At 35.4% G+C, this 23306-nt stretch overlaps 1 protein-coding gene across 4 annotated transcripts in view; it reads left to right on the top strand.

Moving 5' to 3' along the window:
- Position 1: 1 nt before the first annotated feature.
- The window catches only part of LOC149806777 (uncharacterized), a 38790-nt gene continuing 15485 nt past the window's right edge, over positions 2 to 23306 (top strand). The window contains exons 1-3 of one of the 4 annotated variants that reach the window (XM_089957442.1): positions 12 to 155; positions 15997 to 16084; positions 17555 to 17713. In XM_089957442.1, the coding sequence (XP_089813568.1) occupies positions 17569 to 17713 (145 nt within the window). In that variant the 5' untranslated portion in view covers positions 12 to 155; positions 15997 to 16084; positions 17555 to 17568. Of the gene's footprint in view, positions 182 to 15885; positions 16085 to 17554; positions 17714 to 23306 lie in introns of those variants that run through there. The other 3 variants (XM_089957434.1, XM_089957461.1, XM_089957452.1) reach the window with 3 other exon arrangements.

Raw genomic sequence — 23306 nt, 5'->3', positions numbered from 1 at the left:
TTCCGGTTATGTTATTGTCATTGTTGGCGGTATGTTCAAACGCACTTGGCTCGCAGTCCCTTAATCCATTTACCGTCATTTCACGTCTTTGTATGGAGCTAAAGATATTGCATGATTATTTACCTTGAATCACACGCTTGGATCGAAACAATAAGGTGCTGAAAGACAAATTTCACAAGTGGTAATTTTTAGTGTTACACCTTGGCCTGAGGCCTTAGCTACACGTTACAAAGAAAATTAAAACTATCCGTCAATTGATAGAGGACTGGGGTGGCGTGTATTGTTACAGGTTGGACCCCCCTCCCCAAACCCTCTATCCTTTGACAGATACTCTTAATTTTCGTTGCAACGAACCCTGGTGGCTTAAGCTACGAGCGACCCCATGGGACATTTTCTTACCCCAAACTGCCACTGTTCCCTAAATTGAACACTTATTTATATCTTGATTATTATTCAGGGACAGTGTTACATGAAATGCCCGTGAATATTTGACCAAGGTCCAAGGTATTTATATGTGGATACGAATATGTCCCAAAGCAGTGTCCTAAGTAATTTTCTCTACAGTTCAGATTATATATGTTTCCATCGACTATAAAGGAGATTAGAAATTCCCACCTGGCCCTAGACTGTTCCAGATGCCTCGGAAGCGGGAGGTCGCGGGTTCGAACCTCAGCCGAGTCATACCAAAGACTTACAAAAATGGTACTAACAGCTGCCTTGCTTCCCCACCTGGCCCTCGACCGCTCCAGTTGACTCAGATGGAAGAGGTCACGGGTTCGAACCCTGGACGAGTCATACCAAAGACATTAAAACTGGTACTAACAGTTGCCTTGCTAGGCACTCAGCGTTAAGAGGTTAGCATTGTGACTGATTGGCCTGGTGTCAGGATAATGTGACTGGGTGGGACATCATGCTACATGCCTGTTAAAAGTGCAAGTACATTGGTACTGTATCTGTTATTTAATTTTTCAGCACACGTTATAGAGAAATGGAAGGTTACAGATGGATTTAATTTTACATAAAATATATGTGCATTGTTATCTGCTGACAGTCCAAAGGGGTCTCCCTAAACAAAGTAATGGGCTGTAATGGGGACAAAAATAGAATATTGTGAAGGAAATTATAGTAATGTACATTAAATATGATAATTTTTATTGTACGGACTTAAATACATAAATCATAAATAACAAATGTGGTTGTGATATTGTTTTATTAGTGCACATAATATGCTTTAATTAAAATAATGCCAAAACTTGAACAACTCTCTCTCTCTCTCTACATATATATATATATATATATATATATATATATATATATATACAGAGGTCTTGCTAGGATTTTAAAACTAGGAGTCCAGGACTCCCATTTTGGTCAAAATTGGAGTCCAACCATCAAAAGTTGCAGCAGTCCCTTCTTTCCTACAGAATCAACATATATGTGAGTGCATCTATTTTTAGGAGAGGTTTGCGTAATGTAATCACTCACTTTAATATAGCTTCATTACAACAGTCCATTGACAGGATTGCAAATTTATGGTTTATTTATTTGTCTACGTCCTTGTTGTAATTTTAGGCAATGGTTAAATAGTATATGATTTGCTATTTTTTTCCCCTTATTTTCGCAAATACATGTCAAGTTGGAAAACAGCTTAGATCTTAAAGCGCATCTTACAAATTCCACAAAATAGCATTGTCCCATACGTTTCTGACCTACATAATTTGCATTTTAAAGTTAAATCTTTAATAAAATAATGCCTTGGCTTTGCTTTCAATGATTTTTATATTTTTCTGAAAATATTTGCCCAATGATTTACGAAAACAGACAATCTATTAAACTGGTACATCCCATACTTAGTGAAGTCCGCCATTATTTCCCGTTAGGCCTACTGGTTCACTTACAGTTTCAAACTAATTTTATGACGAAATAGTGTGCAAGAGGCAGTTAATATATATCCAGATCACCGATTCTGATCTTAAAACACATGTTTGTATGTTTTATCATCAAAGGATATCATGCAGGAAATTGATAGTTGCTACCTTACTCGGAAAAGGGTTAATGGTCAATCAGCTATCAAAACATATGCTTGTGAATGAGCAAGAGTTTGTTTGTCAACGAAATTGATATCAAAACTAGGCCTAGCTTCTGATGTATTGATGAATACATTTCGCTACAACACTAGAACTAACCGGGCTAAGGTGAGGGACATTTTAAAAAAAGTATGGTAGTCAATGTACCTCTTAAATAGCTCTTGTTTGTCCATCAGAGTGATACTGAATTTTGTTAATCCAAGTAAGGACTTATTCCAAACACTAAGCTAGGCATCACACACTTTCTTACACTTAGCTACTGTCGTATCCGAACTATCAATTATAGCAGCTTTAGCACTCTTCTGAATCTCATTACAATCTTCGTAAGTTTGCCGTTTAACCCCAAAATACTTATCCAAATTTATGAATGGCATTTTGCCAAAGTCTCAACATGACTTGATTCTCGTGTACTACTTATTCCGATACATTCAGAAATGAACACAATAACGAAAGCTAAAGTTGTTTATTTGATTTACTTTTATAAATGACCACATGTACATCGCTGGGCCATTCTGACTCTGAATTCAATCACTGTAAATATCAGTACATTTGCCCACTCGGCTGCCAGTCAATGCCTTTGAACTTGCCGCCCAGCTATTGCATCATGTTCTTTTTGATGTAATCTTATAATGGCAACATGTATGTACATCAAGGGGTCTTTCAGTCACTGAATTCTGTCATTGTAAATGTCAGCACAGCTAATTGATCAACACATTTTCCCACAAAGCAGGTGGCTGAAGCAGGACTGGCAAGTCTTTGAATTTTGTCGCACATCTGTTACATGTGTATGGAGGACTCCCGCCTGAGTGATTGCGCCCCAGATCACAAATACGCGTAATTAAGTGTTTCCGAGATCTCTGTATATATATTGTATTAACCTGCATTTAGGGAGTGAGGTATGCATGCATGTATACGATAAACACTATTCATACAAGCCGTCCAATTCAGTCTAGATTTAAAAAAAAAATTATAAATCAGTGCATTAGCAGTGAATTGCTCAAGTTAGTTGACATTACTATTTTCTAGGATCGTTTGTTTTGTTTACTTGTCGATTAATAATTAGCTGGTATAGTCTACATGTTTTTGTGATAGCGAAAATAGGGAGTATCATGCCGGCGGCTGGCATCTTTGATAATTCGATTAATGACTATTTCTAGTTAACCGCTTAAGACTGTACAGTACATACTCAGTGTGTTTATAGTCCATGGTGTTTCATTTGTACACATCGTCGCATTTAAGTTTGTTTTTCCATCTTCTTTATTTCTTTGGTACATATACATGTTGACTACCCTGTCATGCGGTCTACCTTGGTAATATTATAAGAGTGCATAACACAGTTTCCGAACCATTGCTATGAGCAACAGACTAACACGGTATGTGCCATGAAATACAAAACTGATTTTTTTCTCTTTCTTTTTTTCTTAGGGCAATTCAATCACAATGTTGCAATGTGTAAAATATCCAGCTGATAATTTCTATAAATAATCATTGTGAAAATTAACTAAATATACACATGCAGTACTAGCACATGCTGGTTTGAATGTTCCAACAAGAATTGTGGGTTTTATGGGCTTTGTTGGTTGTGGGTTTTGTCAGGAGTATATAAGGCTTTGTGGGCTGCTTGACAGAGTTCAGTCAGCTAGCAGCCATCAAACTAGGTACATCACAGTTATTGTGAGTTTTATTTTTTTTATTTTTATTTTGTTTAGTTTATTATAGAGTTATGTTGTTGTAGGGTTTAACGCCATTTTTCAGCACACGATAGGCTATACATGGCCAGTATTAATGGTGGAGGAAGAACCCGGGAAAACCCAGGAAAGAACCACCGACCCACGAGAAGCTACTGGCAAGCTTTCTCACATATCCACATTAGCCGAATCCAAGACTCGAACCCACGCAAACAGGTGAGATGTCAGTGATCTGTAACGAAGAGCGCTTTAGACCACTCGGCCACTCGGGGCCCCTATAGAGTCATGTAACTTTAGGCAATATTTTGGACAGTAAATATTTTTATAAAGTTTATTTAAGTGCAAATAATTTTTATTTATTTTTATTTTTTATTTTTAATTCCTTTCTCTTTTCCAAATTATATGCATTCTAGTAATTTCAAATTTATTTTACAAGCAAAATAGATATTGTTTAATCATTTGTTATTTGAAATTCATATGGTCAAGTGAGTGTTGTCCTCACAGACCAATACTTTTATTCATTTCTTTATTTATTTTCTTTTTTTAATTAGTTTTATGAAGCTAAAGACATACAGAGAAGTTTCTCTATATTACAAATATATAATTCCTTTTTCTTAAATTATAGGTCCAACAAAGTTCTTAGGAAACAAAATGTCTAAGTCATTGTGAGTGTTTTCCTCACCGACTTAACATTCTAAATTCAATTCAACAATACTTGATTATTCTAGCAATCTATAAAACATAAGTTATGTATCTATTTTGTAATTTACTAGTTGTCTAAGTCATTGTGAGTGCTTTCCTCACTGACTCGACATTCTAAATTCAATTCAACAATACTTGATCATTCTAGCAATCTAAAAATGTAAGTTATGTTTCTATTTTATAATGTATTAGTTGTCTAAGTCATTGTAAGTGTTTTCCTCACAGACTTGACAGCCAATTTACTTCCATCTATACCAATTCACTTCAAATAAGTATTGCGCTATAGTTGAAGTATAAAGTCAAGCAAGTGTTTTCCTTGCAGATTTTTACATTTCACAATTACACTCAAGTCATAGTTTCTCTTCTGTAGTAAACTTTATTGCAACTAAATCCACATATGGCAACTCTAATATAATTTTCACTCATCAGAAGAAATAATATAATGAACTAACAGTAAGTGATAATGTGTACCCTGACCTTGCCTGAAATTATCATATACCATACTGTGCCTCCAAACAATTATAGTATTTTGGCTTAGTACAAAAACAACAAGACTGTCATGGTTATGAACTAACTTTATTCGCTGTTTCTTAATAAATGAATTATCTTGCGTTATGGTTGAAAAGAAATCAACAGTTCTAGTTTACTCCATTCTCCCCCTCCTTAGTCAGCTGATAAGAAGCATACTCATCCCTGGTGTGATACCCCAAGATAGTATTATCAGGACCTAGCTCGGCCATTACAATATATATATATATATATATATATATATATATATATATATATTCTTTATTAAGACTGTCCACCTTTTTTATTTTGGAAGGTGGTGGGTGTATCTAATTTAGATATATCAGATGGTTTAAGATTTGACATAAACATAAAAAAGTAATTTGTGATCTGGGCTCTTAAAAGAATCGAGTATGTTGAAAATAATATAGATATATAGAAAGAATAAATGAGAAGATAGATAATCTTTTCTTGTAATATTTCCAGTGGATAATTTGGGAGTTTAAACATAATACTCTATGAGAAAGATAAAATATGATTTATTTAACAACCTGATTAAAAACAACAATTCAACAATAGTTCTAGGGAGCATATTACCAACATCATTTAAAAACGCTTGAGTCATTACAACATGGATGATTTGAAGAAAAAATTACAGAAACAGCATAATATATTACTACAGTAAAATACCTTATATACTTAGAGAGAACATGTATTATCGAGGTAATGGAATTCATCACTCAAAATGTTGTTATGACATTCAGTACATTTTCTTCTTTTAAATTGATTTTACTAAATTACATTGACCATTTTCAAGATACATACCGGTATACAATCGGCAACAAATAACATCGAATTAGTCAAATTTTCTTGTCAAAGACTCAGTTATAAGACGGAAAGATAGAATGCTAATTTAAAGACTAAAACTCATCATTTTATGATCAGTAACATACAATAATCAATCCAATAATAAAGCTAATGATAAAATGCAAAAAACATCTACTTTTCCAAGTTTAACTGAATTTAAGAAATGTACTGTTATTAATTAGTTTTTACAAACAGGACATATTATTTATAATTCTAATCGCTTCTTTCATCTTTCCTTTTCATGTTTGAAAGCATATTATTGGAGCACTGTGTTTATTATAAATGGCAACAACTGATACATTTTATTGGCAATTATGTATTTTATGTAGATACTGTTTAATGTTAAGCACATATAACAGGAGGTTTGCATATTCAAATGAATGATTGTACAGACAGCTCAAAGAATTTGCAGGGATAATATTATAATAATGATATATATTAAAGATCATTAAATGGAAACTAAACAATATCTAAGCAATTTAAAAGATGAGATACCTCACATAAAGACAGCCCGACTCACAAACTTTCTTACAGTCACCGCAAGGGAACTGTTTCTTGCTCTTTCCTTTTACCCATCTGATAATATCCAAGATATCACAAATGTCCACAAAATTGAAAATTTTAACACGGTGAATAGAAAACTGTTTTTTGGTTTGACTGCAACCTTCTTATATAAGGAATATATGTCTATTGGAGCCTTCTCATTCTTATTCATCTTGATGCCAATTATTTACATTAAAAATCACCGTTTAAACATTAGCGAAAGTTGGTAACAAGCACTATTGTTCATATATCAATTCAAGTCTGTAACAAATAATATTGTTGATACCTCTATTCAATTCTATTAATGTTCACTGACCATTACATCTCACAGTGTGTCTTTAAACGATAATTATGTTAGGCCATACATGATACTGCCTGCTCAACTTACTGGATTCTATATGCAGCTAAAGTGGACATCAAAGACATGTGCAACAGGTGTGAATGCATCATTTAATGAAAGCACACTATGCTAGTGTTAGGTGTTTATGCAATTGAAATGTTTCAGCCATTAGTCCTACAATAGAAATCAGTTAACTATTTTTTTAATAAATTTTTTTGAAAAAACGAACACTTAAATGGAGTCTCTTAAATGAAGACAGAAATAAAATGATAAATTATTAAGTTCCATAGCTATGCAACTCTATGTTATTATTTGATAACATAGATTAGTACATACCATTTACAAGTGCCAACATATATATTTTGTTTTATTATACATATTTGATTCCCCCAGAAGATCACGTGTGTATACAGAGCAAAAGGATTGTACATAAGTTTTTAACCTTACTAGTTTTACTCCATTATAAGCATAATTAATGAACACACATGCTTGAGGTCTCAAAAAAAGTCAAGACAGTTGACATACATACATAGAATTAAATGAGAGGGATGAAAGAATGATAAAGTCAGAGGGATAGTGTCAGATTCATGTGGTCTGGAATGTAAAATTGTAAATTTATAACAATCGCGATGGAACAAAAATAATTTCTGCATATAAATCTTATAAAACTAGTTCCAGTAATTTACTCCATTCCTGTAATTTCTCTTACATTATAGTATTTTCGTCTCCATTACTGCCCGTTACTGTCCATTAAAGCCCATTACTCTCCATTACTGTGTTTAGGGAGACCGGTCCAAAGCCTTGTTTTTACATCGATTTGTCTGCACCCTTGAAAAAACTTGATTTTTATGCTGGGTGATTTTTGGGGAATTGTTGCATTATTAGTGGAGAGGTGGAGGATAATTACAGTAGGTGAAATAAATTTCAGAAACAACCAAATGAACTTCCATTTGAACAAGATGGCTGGTATTTTCTTGGTCCTAGTGTTTATATATTGATTTATGAGGATCCTTTTCGATGTTGAGTACCTCTATATGGCAATGGAATCATTCAAGGTTTATGGTATTTGGTCAAGTTGCAGTGTGATGATGTGAGTGTAACATATTTTCGTAATTAAAGTCACACCTACAGCAAGGAAGTTTTAATTCATGATTTATTAATTCAAAAAGTTAGAAAACCTGGGTATTTATTATTATAAATGTTGGTTATAATGAGTGAATGAGTTACTTAAGTAAATGAAAAAACTTTTTTTGCAATAAAACAAATGTCCAGGGAAAATATGATAGTACAGTGCAGATGACAAAGCATAGGTGGTAAAACTTGTGAAGCAAATATGATTATCTCGTTATTTTAGAAATACTGGTGCATTCTTCTGCCTCTGCAATTGTAGATAGCATAACATTCATAATTAATTTAAGTATTGCAACCTCATCTGTCCCCAAAATATGGAAAACTGCAAAAGTAACTCCTATTCACAAATCTGGTTCTTAGGATGACGCTGATAACTACCAACCAATCTCAGTACTACCAAAATTGATTGAAAAACATGTCCATGACTCATTCATGTCATATTTAACCAAACACTTGCTGTTACACCCTAATCAATCAGGCTTTAGACAGAATCATTCCTGTGAGACTGCCTTGATCTCCCTAACTGATAAATGGCTTCAAGCACTTGACCAAGGCAGTATAATAGGATCTGTATTTGTAGATTTCAGGAAAGCTTTTGACATGGTGGATCATGAAATCCTTTTGAAGAAACTGAAAATCTACCAGTGTGATGAAGGAACAGTTAGATGGTTTACTTCTTACATAAGTCAGAGAACACAATATGTTTACATAAATAATGTTCTTTCTGAACCTGGAACAATTAGATATGGAGTACCACAAGGCTCAATTCTAGGTCCATTACTATTCATTTTATTTATTAATGACCTACCACTTTTACTAAGAGATTCAATATCATCTACAGATCTCTATGCAGATGACACAACATTGTCAGACATCCAAAACACAAAGCATGAACTCAAAATTTCTTTAGAGAATGCCCTAAGCAAACTGGAAAACTGGTGCACATGCAATGGCATGGTGGTAAATACTGGTAAAACTAAAATATTACTTATCTCAACACGGCAAAGAAGGACAAATCTTGATAGTGATGAACTATGTCTGACATGGAAGGATACAAATCTGCAAATGGTCTGTCATGATAGACTACTTGGTGTTCTGGTAGATAATAACCTATCATGGACTGAATATATCAAACATATCAGTAGAAAGAGTCAATTCAAGAGTATGGCTTCTCAGTAGGATCCGGCACTGGGAGAGATAATAGGGCGAACTCATAGAGATTTTCTCCCTGAAAGGCACAGAAAACATTTTATAACAGTTACATACAACCCTATTTAGACTACTGTAATACAGTATGGGGTAATTCAGATGATTAAAACATAGCAAAGCTGGCACATCTTCAAGAAAGAGCATTTGGGCTAATATCAATCCAGAAAGAAAGCAAGGAAAATTTAGCTGGTAGGTTAAAAATATTACCTATTAAAGACCGAATCTGTTTGAGAAAAGCCAGATTAATGTACAGGATATCCCATAATAGTGCTCCTGAATATTTACAATCACTATTCCAGTATAGGCTACCTGGTAATACTCTAATTGTGTTACCTCTTTAAATAAGGTCATTATTATTATTATTATTGTATTTATTATTATTATCCTGTTCAGTAATTTCCATTTGTCAACTTAAAATGTGTCCCTACCCCGAAAAAATGGGAAGGTGGGGTACATCGGTCCCCTCCCCAAAAGATCCCAAATGCAACATTGCATCCATAAGTTAAGCTTCATAAAATATGTAAATAAATTCAACAAAATGCACAAACATAATTCCAAAACATTAAACATTGTTGTTTAAGATTTGATTCTGGCATTGTTAATGTTTGTGAAGACAGAAGCTTAACAAAATCACATGTAAAATGAGCAGATTTAGATGTATTCCATGTGTAAATAAGTCTTATTAAAGCATTGCTGTGCTGACTCAGCTTGGAAGTTGGGGAAATTAAAGCATATCTGTACATCACCAGATGCCACTCAGTAACTCTTAAAGCCTTACTTTGAATTTTAATTTTTTAAAATAAATATAAATATGTGTCTCAGTGCTTGAAAATGAAGCATATTAATGTTTTCTACCATTTTATGTCATTACTAAAATAAAACTGCATAAGTGCACACCATTTGCAAATAAAAGGTGGCAAATATGACAACTAAAAATTGAGCAAGGTCATCTTATGAAGCCAGATAGGTGAGAATGAATTTATAAACTTTCTTGAAGCTACAGAATCTTGTAAGTTAGATAAACTTACTAATAAGTAGAGTCCAGCTGTTCTACTGATTTCTCCTAACAAACTGCATAGGACCAGATCTGCCAGTGCATTATGTGATGGCATATCTAGGTCTGTGCAGTTTGCAGTTGTAATCAACTTACAAGCAACTATATATGGTAGATGAATGCCATTTTATCAATGAATGTCCTCTTAATACCAAAAATGAAGAAACAGATTTTTTTATGCAATACTATACCTTTCTAATATAGGTAATGTTTTGCAAATTGTTCTTTTCAAACACACAAATATTGCTTTATTTTTCAATGTTTTAATGAAAACTGCAAGAAATGGTGGAAGATTGGAGAAAGGGGGTGATAGAAGTCTGAAGGATAGTACAAAATAGTACTTCTTAATGCCTTTCATTGCATTTTTTTTAAATCTAAATTTTACCATTTCATTTTCCTATTTTCCATTTTTAAAAATCCATAATCATGTGTGACAGTCTTTGCCTTTCATTTCTTTTGGGTATTAATTAAAGGGGTGGATTTCACCTCCTTTATGATAAAAATGTCCAGAAGAGACCTTAATATTACAATCAAAGTCTGTTTTGTTCTCTTTTGCACTTTTTTTTTTTGGGGGGGGGGTCATGGGTTCAAACCGCAGCAGAGGTATACCAAAGATTTATAAAAATGGTAATAAAAGCTGCCTCACTTGGCACTCAGCATTAAGAGTTTAGTGTTAGGACTGGTCAGCCTGGTGTTGGGATAATGTGACTGGGTGGGCCATAATGCTACATGCCTGCCCCAGTGCTAGACATCACTATAAATTGTCACACTGTAGACGTTACAGCAAAATGACTGAAAAATTATTCATGCTGCATCAAAAATCCAAAACACACACACTCTTCTGCACCTTACTCCAATTGCTAAGGAACTTAGATAACCTTGTCTTGCTGCACGATACAACAAACCAAACCAGTCTGTTCTACATTGGTATCTAAAAGCTATTTTCAGAGAGACCATGCTGGTTTAACAAACCCTCACAAATCCTTTGAAGAGAGAATGCCCTCAGTATTCCATTTTTCAGTCTCGTCCAGCACAGTCCACTCAATAATGTTTAAAGGACCTTTAGTATGAAGAAGATCTACTGGCATGTCAAGTTTGATTGTCAGCATTTATGGACTAAGTTTTACATACATGTTGTTTTTGACTTGGAACTTTTCCCATAATTTTATGTCCACTCAGTTACTTTTAAAAGAGGTCATGGACTGAATTCAAATTTGGTATGATGCTTTACATTAAGAAGGCCAAGCGCAAAGTAGTCTGATTAGCTCCTTTTGGACAGTGATAGATTGTTTTTTTTTGGGGGGGGGGTGTTTATCTGCTTATATTTCCTTTAGTCCTTGATGGATTTTCTTCATATATGAAATTAATCTTTGTGAAGCTAGGACAATTTATTAGACATGTACTCCCACACCTTTGATTTTGGGGTAATGGTTACAGTTCTAGAAAATATGTGTTATGGTTTGATTAAATTTTTTTCTCTTCATTTTCTTAATTCAGCATTGGGACTGCTGTGGTGGCCTAGTGGTTAGAGCGTCCATCTCGAAAGCGGGAGGTCAGGGGTTCAATCCCAGGCTGAGTCATAACAAAGACTTACAAAAATTGTACTAACAGCTGCCTCACTAGGCGCTCAGCATTGAGAGGTTAGTGTTAGGAGTGGTCGGCCTGGTGTCAGGATAATTTGACTGGGTGGGACATCATGCTACATGTCTGCGGCATGATGCCCCAGTGCTAGACATCACTATAAACTGCAGACACCATAGTGATATGACTGAAAATTTTTTAAAGTTGCGTTAAAAATCATAATCACGCACACACACACACACAATCCAGTGATGGATTCTCTTCACACTATCAATGAATCATTAGGCAAAAATAATATGTGTGGTTCCTACTGCACTGGTTTTAAAATTAAGTTAGTAGGTTATATTATTATTATTATTTTTTAACATATATTTTATAATGATTATTATATATACAGTATGGCTCACATATATTTTCTGAATCCCCACACATCGCGGTAGGCAACTTAATCCCCTCCACTTTTGCAGTCTGATGGAGCAATATAAAATACTAGCAACTCATCATTGTGCCTTGGCCAGCGCGCTGGTGGCATCTCCACCTTGGAGTGGCTGATTGGCATTATTGATTGACATTTGAAGAGCCAATCAATGAAGACCGCCCATGGAAAGACAGAGGTATCATGATTAACAATCAGATATAATTTCAGCAATCTGACCTTTATTTCAGTCATATAAATGGACAATAGAAATTTTACAAGTCTGTTATATTTTGTACATTAGAAAACTTACTCACTGACTTGGCAAAAGGCCAACCTTCTTGAGTTTCTTTGTTTTTGAATACTTTTATGGGGGAGTGCTAGGGTCAGCAACAAAAAAACAGGACTCAGCTGACCGGAAGCACACATTTTTCTTGGCCTTATGAATCCAAAGAATTCATTCCACAGAATGCTCACTCAACATTTTGACCTTGACAATAAGCTCATGTTTTACAATGTCATGAGGTCAAGATGCAGGCACTGGCCTTCTTGTTTTGTTACTACTTAAAGTCAGGTGCGAATTGGCCAAATTGAAAATCATTCTTGCATAAAACTGACCTTGTCAACACTATAATTATTGTTTTATGCCAAATAAACTGTTACAGCAAATACAGTTTTCCAATTTAGAAAATAACTCTATAGCCTGCCATAGATAAATGAAAGTAGAATCATTATGATAGTAGTATTTTTCCAGTAACTTAAAGATGTTGAACATGACCTTTTTGTATGCTTGTAAAAGGAATTTAATATTATGACATTGTTGGTCCATCCATCTTATGCTTTTTATTTCTGAACAATGACTTTAGTTTCATGCCATCTACCTCAACCAAACTTTTTGGATTTTTGGCACTTGGAGTACAGAAGAAGCTTTTTGATTTTGTGGATAAAGGTCAAAAGTCAAGGTCACTGTGACTGAAAGAAAAACAAGTTGCAGCACAACATATAGTTCTACATCACAGACCTGGACCAGACTTTGTAGAAAACTTGCACTTTAGGAAGGGAGTAGCATATCAGGTTCAGTGTCAAAAGTCAGTGTCAATGACTGATAGAAGAACATGGATCATCATAGTAACTTTCTTTCTAAACTCAGTCTTGGTCTAAATTTTGTGGATTGTTTACACTTGAAGTAAGGAACATGCTCTTGATTTTGGTGTCGAAAAGGTGAAAGGTCAAGGTCAAAATTTCCAAAAGAAGAACATTGGGTTTTGTGCAATAACTTTGATTATGTAATAAGTTCCTTGACCAAACTTTGTTGAGGGCTTGCACTTATGTTGGGGCTTAAAGCTAAGTTGTCATGGTCATTGTAAGTTTAATAAGGAAGTAAAGGTTTCTGCACTGTAAGATTACTTCAAGTGTCATTAACACTTGTTGGTCAGACTGCTCCGGTGGCCTAGTGGGTAGAGCATCTGCCTCGGATGCAGGAGGTTGTGGGTTCGATCCCTGGCTGAGTCATACCAAAGACTTCCAAAAATGGTACTAACAGCTGCCTCGCTTGGTACTCAGCATTAAGAGGTTAGTGTTAGGACAGGTTGGTCTGGTGTCAGGATAATGTGACTGGGTGGGGCATAATGCTACATGCCTGCAGCATGATGCCCCAGTGCTAGGCATCACTGTAAACTGCCACACTGCAGACATCGTAGAGATATGACTGAAAAATTGTTAAAGCTACGTTAAAAATCCAAATCACACACACACTTGTTGGTCAAAAATCTGTAGTCAGGCATGCCCTATAATGCAAATATAGGTGACTTTTAAACACATGGTGAGCTTATAGTATTCCATTCATGGTACTGTATTTCTTATACATGTATCTACATTACACAAACTGGAGTTACTTGTACCTACCCAAGTGGAAACTTAGGAAAGGTACTGTTCTTTGTGTACTTCTGGGATGATAAAAGTAATACTATTTATATTTAACTATAATTAGGATCATCTCATTACCATTAATGCATCAGTATAATATGAAATGGTCCAAACAGTCATCTGCACAATGGTTTGTGATACTGCCATTGCTAAACATTGAGTTTTTTCCAAATCCATTAATACAATGCTATAATATGAAATGGTCCAAACAGTCATCTGCACAGTGGTTTGTGATACTGCCATTGCTAAACATTGAGTTTTTTCTCTTAATACAATGCTATAATATGAAATGGTCCAAACGGTCATCTGCACAGTGGTTTGTGATAATACCATTGCTAAACATGAGATTTTTGTCTCATAATCCAACAATACAACAGTATAATATGAAATGGTCCAGACTTTCATCTGCACATTTTTTTATTATCCTGCCATATCAGATTGCTCTGATCACCTAGTGGTTAGAGTGACTGCCTCTGATGCAAGAGTTTGCAGGTTCTAGCCCTGGCCAAGTCATACAAGAGACTTATAAAAACGGAAGTAGCAGCTGCCTTGCTACGCATTTGGCATTAAGAGGTTAGTGTTAGGACTGGTCAGCCAGTGTCAGGATAATGTGACTGTTTAGAACATGATGTTGCATGTCTGCAGCATGGTCCCCCAGTGCTAGACATCACGATAAACTGACACACTGCAGACATTGTAGAAATATGACTGAAAATTTGTTAAAGCTACATTAAAAATCCAAATCACACCCCACCCCACCATCTTATTACCAGTAATGTAACACTATACATGTAGTCATCTGCACAGTGGTTTCTAATACTACCGTCATGAAACATGAGATTTTTTATCTAATTACCAATAAGAAAATAATATAATCTTAGAGGTTCTAACTGTTTTCACAGTGGTTTGTGATAGTACATGAACTATCAATAAACATGAAATGTTATTACCAGTAATGCAACAGTGTAGTCTAATTTGATCTTATCATCTGCACAGTGGTTTATGATACTGCACTAAACATAAGAGTTTTATCCAGGTAAACTTTGTAAAGCTAGGCAATTGGGGTTCAAAATTAACAACTTTTCATAGGTTCATTTGCATTTTTACTTGCTGGCAAGAAAGTGTTTGTATATATGTATATGTGTACAGCAGGACCTTTTTTGAAAGACCACCTCTTTTGCCAGGTCATACTGCTACACAATCAATAAATTTATGCATTGAGAGTGTCTCACATAGCAGTGGTCTTTTAAGACAGGTTTCATTGTATTTGCAGTAAAACCTGTCTTGAGACCAATTTATCAGTGCACAGATTTATTATACTTTTATAATATTATGACCTGTCTTGAAAGTCCACATGTCGTGAGAGAATCATTTATTGGTAGAAAGGGTGGTGTTCCAAGACAGGTGATCTATGAGTGTGTGTGTAAATTAATTACTGTACTTTGCAGTAAGAAACCATTTTTCGTTGGTAGAAGGGGTGGTCTTCCAAGACAGGTGTTTGTGTGTGTGTGTAAATTAATTGCTCTACTTTGTCATGAGAGACTATTATTTGTTTACTTGAAGGGGTGGTCTTTCAAGACAGGTGATACTTTGTATGTGTGAATGGATGTAAATTAATGACTCTACCTTGAATAATGTTTAGGTGGGCAGAGCCAAAACAGTGCATGCATGTATTTTTTTTATAAAAATCAGCTGCTAATACACATTACTGTAACTGTTACAGAGGTTTGACAGTTTTGCTGTATTTTGAAATGCCACTTTAATGCGAGAATTAAACTTGGGATAAGTTTTGTTGAGGTGATTGGTTGACTTTGACCTAGTTCTATTCCTGTACAGTACACAGTCCTCTCCAGTTGGGCTGTTTATAGTCCTAATAAGACAGTGACAGCTGTAACAGATGTATGATTACTGTGTTTTCAGACCTGTTCTTTTTTAAAACTTTTCAGGTTGGTATGCAGTGACTTTACATTTGACAGCTATAACAGATATATGATTACTGTGTTTTCAGACCTGTTCTTTTTCAAAACTTTTCAGGTTGGTATGCAGTGACTTTACATTTGTACTATGTTTGAAAATTGTACTGACTCTTAAGTATGTGTTGTAATTATTGCACAACTCAGCAGTTCAGAACATCAGTGTATGTTTATCTTTAGTCACATTGAACTTGACCCACTTTTCATTTTAGATATACTATTATACTCACTTACCTATAAGATGAGTCCAACAGCAAACTGCTCAGACCAAGATCTGCCATCACATAATGTGTTGGCAGATCTGGGACTGTCTAGTTTCTTAGATGTAGTCACTAGAGCAAACTAAATAGACCCAGATCTACAGGCTCATTATGGTCTAGCAGATCAGGATCTTTGTTGTTTGCATTTTAACTTGACTTATTAGCTAGTACAGTGAAACCTGTCTTGAAAGATTAGAAAAATACCAACACTGTGGTAAGCTTCATAAAGAATTTAAAGAATTTTCTGGTAACTTATTTAAATTGCATGAGTGCTTCAATGGAGTAAGTGGTTAGAGCATCCACCTCAGATGTGGGAGGTCACGGGTTCAATTCCTGACCGAGTCATTCCAAAGAATTATAAAAAATGGAAGTAGCAGCTGCCTTGCCGAGCACTCAGCATTACGAGGTTAGTGGTAGGTCTGGTCAGCCTGATGTCAGGATAATGTGACTGGGTAGGTCATGATGCTACATGTATGCAGCATGATGCCCTAGTGATAAACATCACTGTAAACTTCACACTGCAGACATTGTTGCGATATGACTGACAATTGTTAAAAGCTATGTTAAAAATCCAAATCATTCATGCCCCTGCCATCTTATTACCTAAAATGGTACTAACAGCTGCCTCACTTAGCGCTCAGCATTAAAAGGTTAGTGTTATGACTGGTCAGCCTGGTGTCAGGATAATTTGACTGGGTGGGGTATGATGCTCCATGTCTGCAGCATGATGCCCCAGTGCTAGACATCACTATAAACTGCCATACTGCAGACATAGCGAGATGAACGACAAATTGTTAAAGCTACAGTACTGAATAATTCCAGTATGGTTTCCTCATTTAGCTGTATTTGCATCATTAGGTAAATTTGCATGGAATCTGCCATTATGATTATCATTTCATTCATTAAATTGTAGAAGTTTAATAATGCTTATATGTACATTCTTACATGCATGTGAGTGTGTATTGGATGCATGAGATACGCGTATGTGTGTAGTAACTGCAGTATTAGGTAGAGCTATCTTTTTTTTAGCATTCTTTTATGTGCTTTTGAATTAAGTATAATGCCTTATACATGTATATCACAAGTAAAAATGTCCATACAAGTAAATATTAAATATTATTTTTTGTTATTATGTTGTTTATTATTATTATTATTAATTATTATTATTATTAATTATTATTATTATTATTGTATGATTGAGCAGATGTCCTTAATATCAGGATGTTCACTTAATTGAATCTTACAATGTAATTATCCTATATTCTTTGAAGGTTGAGTTAACATAATGGAGAACAGTTTTCTGCCTCAAGGTGTTCACAGGTTGCATCATGACAATAACAACCACTGCATGCAGGAGTCCTGTAAAAAGAGGAAATTGGATAATGGAATAGACATGGAATCTCCAAGTTCAGAAGACTTTGGCAAGGCTGGTAAGGATAAGTAGCCCAGAGGTTGACAATGGGCATCAGTTCATCTCTGTCTGAAAGGAAACTGCATTGATTGGAATTCATTTTTGAGGTCCAAATTGTTTCATTTTGGACTTCAGTATAATTCAGGGTACCTGCAGTGATGGAAACCCTGGAAAAGTTTGTAAATTATAGAAAAGCATTTCAAGGGCCTTGAAAAGTTTTGAAATTCACAGTTTTGGAAAAGTCATGGAATTTGGTTACTTTGCAATGTCCGGTCACATTATAGTTTGCCGATGCAAAAGTTTTACCAACCTTCCTAACTTCGAGAATGGATTTGTTTGAGTAGGATCCCCTAAAACTTCATAGTCGTACAATATCGAGGGATCTTACAGCCATTCAAAATCATTGTACTCATGGCACTCAAAAGAGAATGACCTATCTGATAGGATGAAGTATGCCCAAAGACAGCTGTAAAATATGTTTTTGTGTTAAATTTACATATTAGGTAAGTATACAATAAAAATAAACCAACATGCATAATTAACAAACAAATGCATTGTCCATTCAAAGATTGATTGTATTAGTTCCTTTTTCTTTACCTTTAACAGTCTCCTTATGTTTTTGAAGCAATAGTATAGACCAACACATTAAGTATAAGCCAACACAAAAAGCAAAATAAATCTTTTTAACCAAATGGCAGTTAATTTACTGCCTGTCATAAAATGTGAACTGTCGTCGGATTCATTGTACTTTGTCCTAGAACACATTTATCCAAAAATCAAGGAGGCTAATGATTCATGTTCTTTCCATTAAGTTACACTTTAACTTCAAGATCTTTCAATTATTACTGCAAAGTTTAAAACCAACAAAATCTGCAATGACCCCCGACTTTGTAATCCAAATAACTCATTTGTCTCGGCAAGATTACTGATTTCTTTGTTGTGAAAGAATGTCTTGGGTTATAATGTGTTCTCCAGATATACTGTGGCAAATGAGGGAAGATTTTTTAAAATTCTTAAACCCTGTCACAAAAGAAGTATTCACTTTTGCAGTCTTTGCAATCATGCGATCATAAGTCACACCGGTAATTTTAACAGATGTGCTGTGTTCCAGTCAAGGGAATTATTTTCTCCATTTTTCTTAAAGTTAGATCCACGGTTACTCTTTTCTGTTCTGCTTCTTTCACTTTCTTCCCTAATGATTCTTAGTGCACACTGTTTTAGTCTGGAGATCACTTTCTACTGCAACAGGCATTGAGGCCTGACATCTTGCTGAGCTTGATGGAAATCGCATGAGAGCTCGCGAGATTAAGGGAAGCTACTCTGCCATAACATTGCCTATGCTAGTCTGGTTCCCTGTTTTGTATGCTCCCTGTGTTGCACTCCGCTATGTGAATAGAGGCGTGTAACGCAAGGAGCATACAAATCAGGGTACCAGTCTGTGCCTATGCTTGAAGTATAAACGATGCCATCCCTCATCCAAAGCATTGGATATTAAATAAATCCTGATTGCGTTATGCAAATCCTTTGCATCAAGAAAATGCACTGCAACAAAATGTGTGCATCAGTTTTCTGCAGCATGCGTTCCTGACACACAAATGTGCTGTTTCCTGAATTTTCTGTCAATTCTATGTTTGGCTAATGGCAAATATTACTTTTCTGGTGCAATAGTTGCATCAACATTACAGATCTGTGCTGAAGTTTAAAAGCTTTCTAGGCACACAGCACAACTTGCAAGCCTTCCAGGACACCATTTGTTGTTATTATTATTATTGTTGTTTTGTCTTTGTCTGACTTAGCAAGAAATGTGGCATATGGATTGATGTATCTGTCTCTCTGTATGTTCAGTATCCACACTTGAGGTTTGTATTTACCCCAGTTCCTGAGATACCATTGTCTGCAGTCATGTAACTTTGATGTTTAGATACATTATGAGAATACTACACCATTGTCAAATTTAGGTCACTGTGACATAGATTTCACACATCAATTATTTGCATTTGTTCCTTTAACTCTGCATGTGTATTTGTGAATTTGAAGTTAGTTTAATAGCATTCATGGTCTAGATGGTCACAGTGATCTGAATATACAGACTGGCTGACATGGACTTGATGGTCACAGTGATCTGAATATACAGACTGGCTGACATGGTCTAGATGGTCACACTGATCTGGATATACAGACTGGCTGACATGGTCTAGATGGTCACAGTGATCTGGATATACAGACTGGCTGACATGGTCCAGATGGTCACAGTGATCTGGATATACAGACTGGCTGACATAGTTTAGATGGTCACAGTGATCTGGATATACAGACTGGCTGACATAGTTTAGATGGTCACAGTGATCTGGATATACAGACTGGATGGCATGGTCTAGATGATCATGGTCTAAAACGCTCTCCATTACGGATCACTGCCATCTCACCTCTGTCTTTGTGGGTTCAAGTCTCGGATTAGGCCAGTGTGGGTATGTGAGAAAGCTTGCCTTTAGCTTCTCATGGGTCGGTGGTTCTTTCCGTGGTTTTCCCGGGTTCTTCCTCCACCATTAATACTGGCTGCCATGTATAGCCTATCATGTGCTGAAAAATGGCGTTAAGCCCTACAACAACAACAACTAGATGATCACAGTGATCTGGATATACAGACTGGCTGACATGGTCCAGATGGTAACAGTGATCTTGATATAAGACCAACCACATACATCTCCATAGTCACCATAGCAAGAGAGGTGAACATGTGTGATATTAGGGTTTTATCATTGTGAAAACTTAGCTAATATGACATGATAAGGCCCATAGCAGTAAAAACTTAATATGACTTGACAAGAGCTGTAGCAGTAAAAGCTTGATATGACTTGATAAGACCTATAGCAGTAAAAGCTTTATATTTTCTTGATACGGTCTGTGGAAACATATCAGTAAAAGCTTGATGACTCAATAAGGCCTGTAGCAGGAAAAGCTTGAAAAGACTTGATAAATCCTGTGGAAATATACCAGTGAAAGCTTTATATGACTTGGTAAGGTCTGTAGAAACATACCAGTAAACGCTTGAAATGACTTGATAAGTCCTGTAGAAATATACCAGTAAAAGCTTTATATGACTTGGTAAGGTCTATATAAATATACCAGTAAAAGCTTGAAATGGCTTGATAAGTCCTGTAGAAATATACCAGTAAAAGCTTGAAAAGACTTGATAAGTCCTGTAGAAATATACCAGTGAAAGCTTTATATGACTTGGTAAGGTCTGTAGAAATATACCAGTAAAAGCTTTATATGACTTGGTAAGGTCTGTAGAAATATACCAGTAAAAGCTTGATATGACTTGGTAAGGTCTGTAGAAACATACCAGTAAACGCTTGAAATGACTTGATAAGTCCTGTAGAAATATACCAGTAAAAGCTTTATATGACTTGGTAAGGTCTATATAAATATACCAGTAAAAGCTTGAAATGGCTTGATAAGTCCTGTAGAAATATACCAGTAAAAGCTTGAAAAGACTTGATAAGTCCTGTAGAAATATACCAGTGAAAGCTTTATATGACTTGGTAAGGTCTGTAGAAATATACCAGTAAAAGCTTTATATGACTTGGTAAGGTCTGTAGAAATATACCAGTAAAAGCTTGATATGACTTGATAAAATATAGCAGCACAAGCGTGATGATATTGCTTGATAAACATAGTGGTAAAAACTTTGTTAGATTTTAGATCTTTAAAACTGTATTGAACAATTACTTGAAAAGAAAACAAAATGTGGAAAATTTAAAAGTGTCAAAGAGAGAAAGAATAGTACTAAAAACTACTGATTTGATTTTAAAAGTTCAGCAACAGTAAAGTAGAAGATTAGATTTGATTATTTACTTTCACTTTATACAGCATTTTCATGTTTTATGATTTTGTAGTGACAAAGCTGCACATGTACATTTTCTAAATCCTTTGATAGAGTTCTTCACAATTGAAATCTTGGACTTATTTATTAACTCAACTCGACCAGATGAACTTAAGGGATGGTCTGTCATTCATGATCCATCCATTGTCCATGTGTTTACTCGAACAAGTTTGTTAGCTCAGTGAGCTAAACTACTGGCATAGTTGCCTTGAAACTATACACACACACATTCATTCCATGATCTAACTGGCCCTAATTGAAAAGGGTGCTGCTTGGACATTAAATATGGCCACCACAGCAGCTATTTTGAAAATCTTATCACTACTCCTCCTGAACAAATGGTCTTGATCAACATGGAGTTTTCACTAGAAGACTTGTTATGGTATCTGCTTGGTCCTGGTACTAATCTGAAATAAAATGTGGCCACCATGAAGCCATCTTTAAAATCTTGTTGTCACATCCTCCTGCATCGATGGGCATAACAACATGGGTTTTAATTGAAAGACATCTTATGATGTCTACTTGGTGCAAAATGAAAATAGTGCTGATCTAACATCCAATATGGCCACCAAAGCCATGTTATAGTAACTCTTCCTTACTAGATGGTCGTATGAACATGGAGTTTTCACTAAAAAGTTTTTGAGATGTCTAGCTGGTCCTAAACAAAATGGTGACAGTCTGACATTCGATATGCCAGCCATCTTAAAAATACATGTATTGTTATCACAGCTGTATTTGAACAGAAAGCCATATTCATTGGCTTTAAATGAAAATGGTTGCGATTATACACCCAGTATGGTCACCAGAAAATCTTGTTTTTGCAGTTCCTTCAGAATGGGTGGTCAGTTGTTGTTGTTGTGGGGTTTAACGCCATTTTTCAGCACACGATAGGCTATACATGGCGGCCAGTATTAATGATGGAGGAAGAACCCTGGAAAACCCTGGGAAGAACCACCAACCTACGAGAAGCTACTGGCAAGCTTTCTCACATACCCACATTGACCGAATCCTAGACTCGAACCCACACAGACAGAGGTGAGATGGCAGTGATCCGTAATGGAGCCCCAAATGGGTGGTCAGACATGGCCACACGTGTGTGTGTTAGATATATAATATACACACGCACATACAGATTATGATCCCTGACCATAATTATCAAGTCATTTGGAACATAATTTTCAATGGCACTGTGAACTGTGACTTGAATTATGTTTGAAAGAAGTCTTGTGATCTTGACTAGTAACTTTGATCTGGTTCTGCTTGGGTTTATCTTACTACATTTTAGCACAATCCATTTTTATATTTTTCAAACTTTATCATTACTCTGTACCATATAACCATTATTGTGCTGTGGTACCACAGAATGCATATATTAATCATCATATAAATCATGTTGAAGCTAAAGTGATCTGTTTATTGACTTGCTTGTTTTCCCGTTATATCTTGGGGTCGAGGTCGTCATCATTAAGACTTGCATCAAGGTTTCGGCTTAATAAGCTTTTTCATTTACATATATTTTCTAAACTTGTTGATAAAATCCTATCATATTTGGCTTGAATCATTATCATGCTCAGGCAATTTGTTGTCTTGCTTTCTTGCCCCATTGATCTAGGAGTCAAGGTCACAGTCATAGAAAATGTGTGTTAAGCTTTTGGTTGCTAATATCTTGTGAATCGATATGTGGATCTTGAAACTTTAGATGAATCATTATGATGTTAAGACCATT

The sequence above is a fragment of the Sinohyriopsis cumingii genome, chromosome 1 (genome assembly GCF_028554795.1).
Source record: "Sinohyriopsis cumingii isolate HCF-2022 chromosome 1, ASM2855479v2, whole genome shotgun sequence".
In the NCBI taxonomy this organism is placed as follows: domain Eukaryota; kingdom Metazoa; phylum Mollusca; class Bivalvia; order Unionida; family Unionidae; genus Sinohyriopsis; species Sinohyriopsis cumingii.
This window is presented reverse-complemented; position numbering and strand designations above follow the sequence as displayed.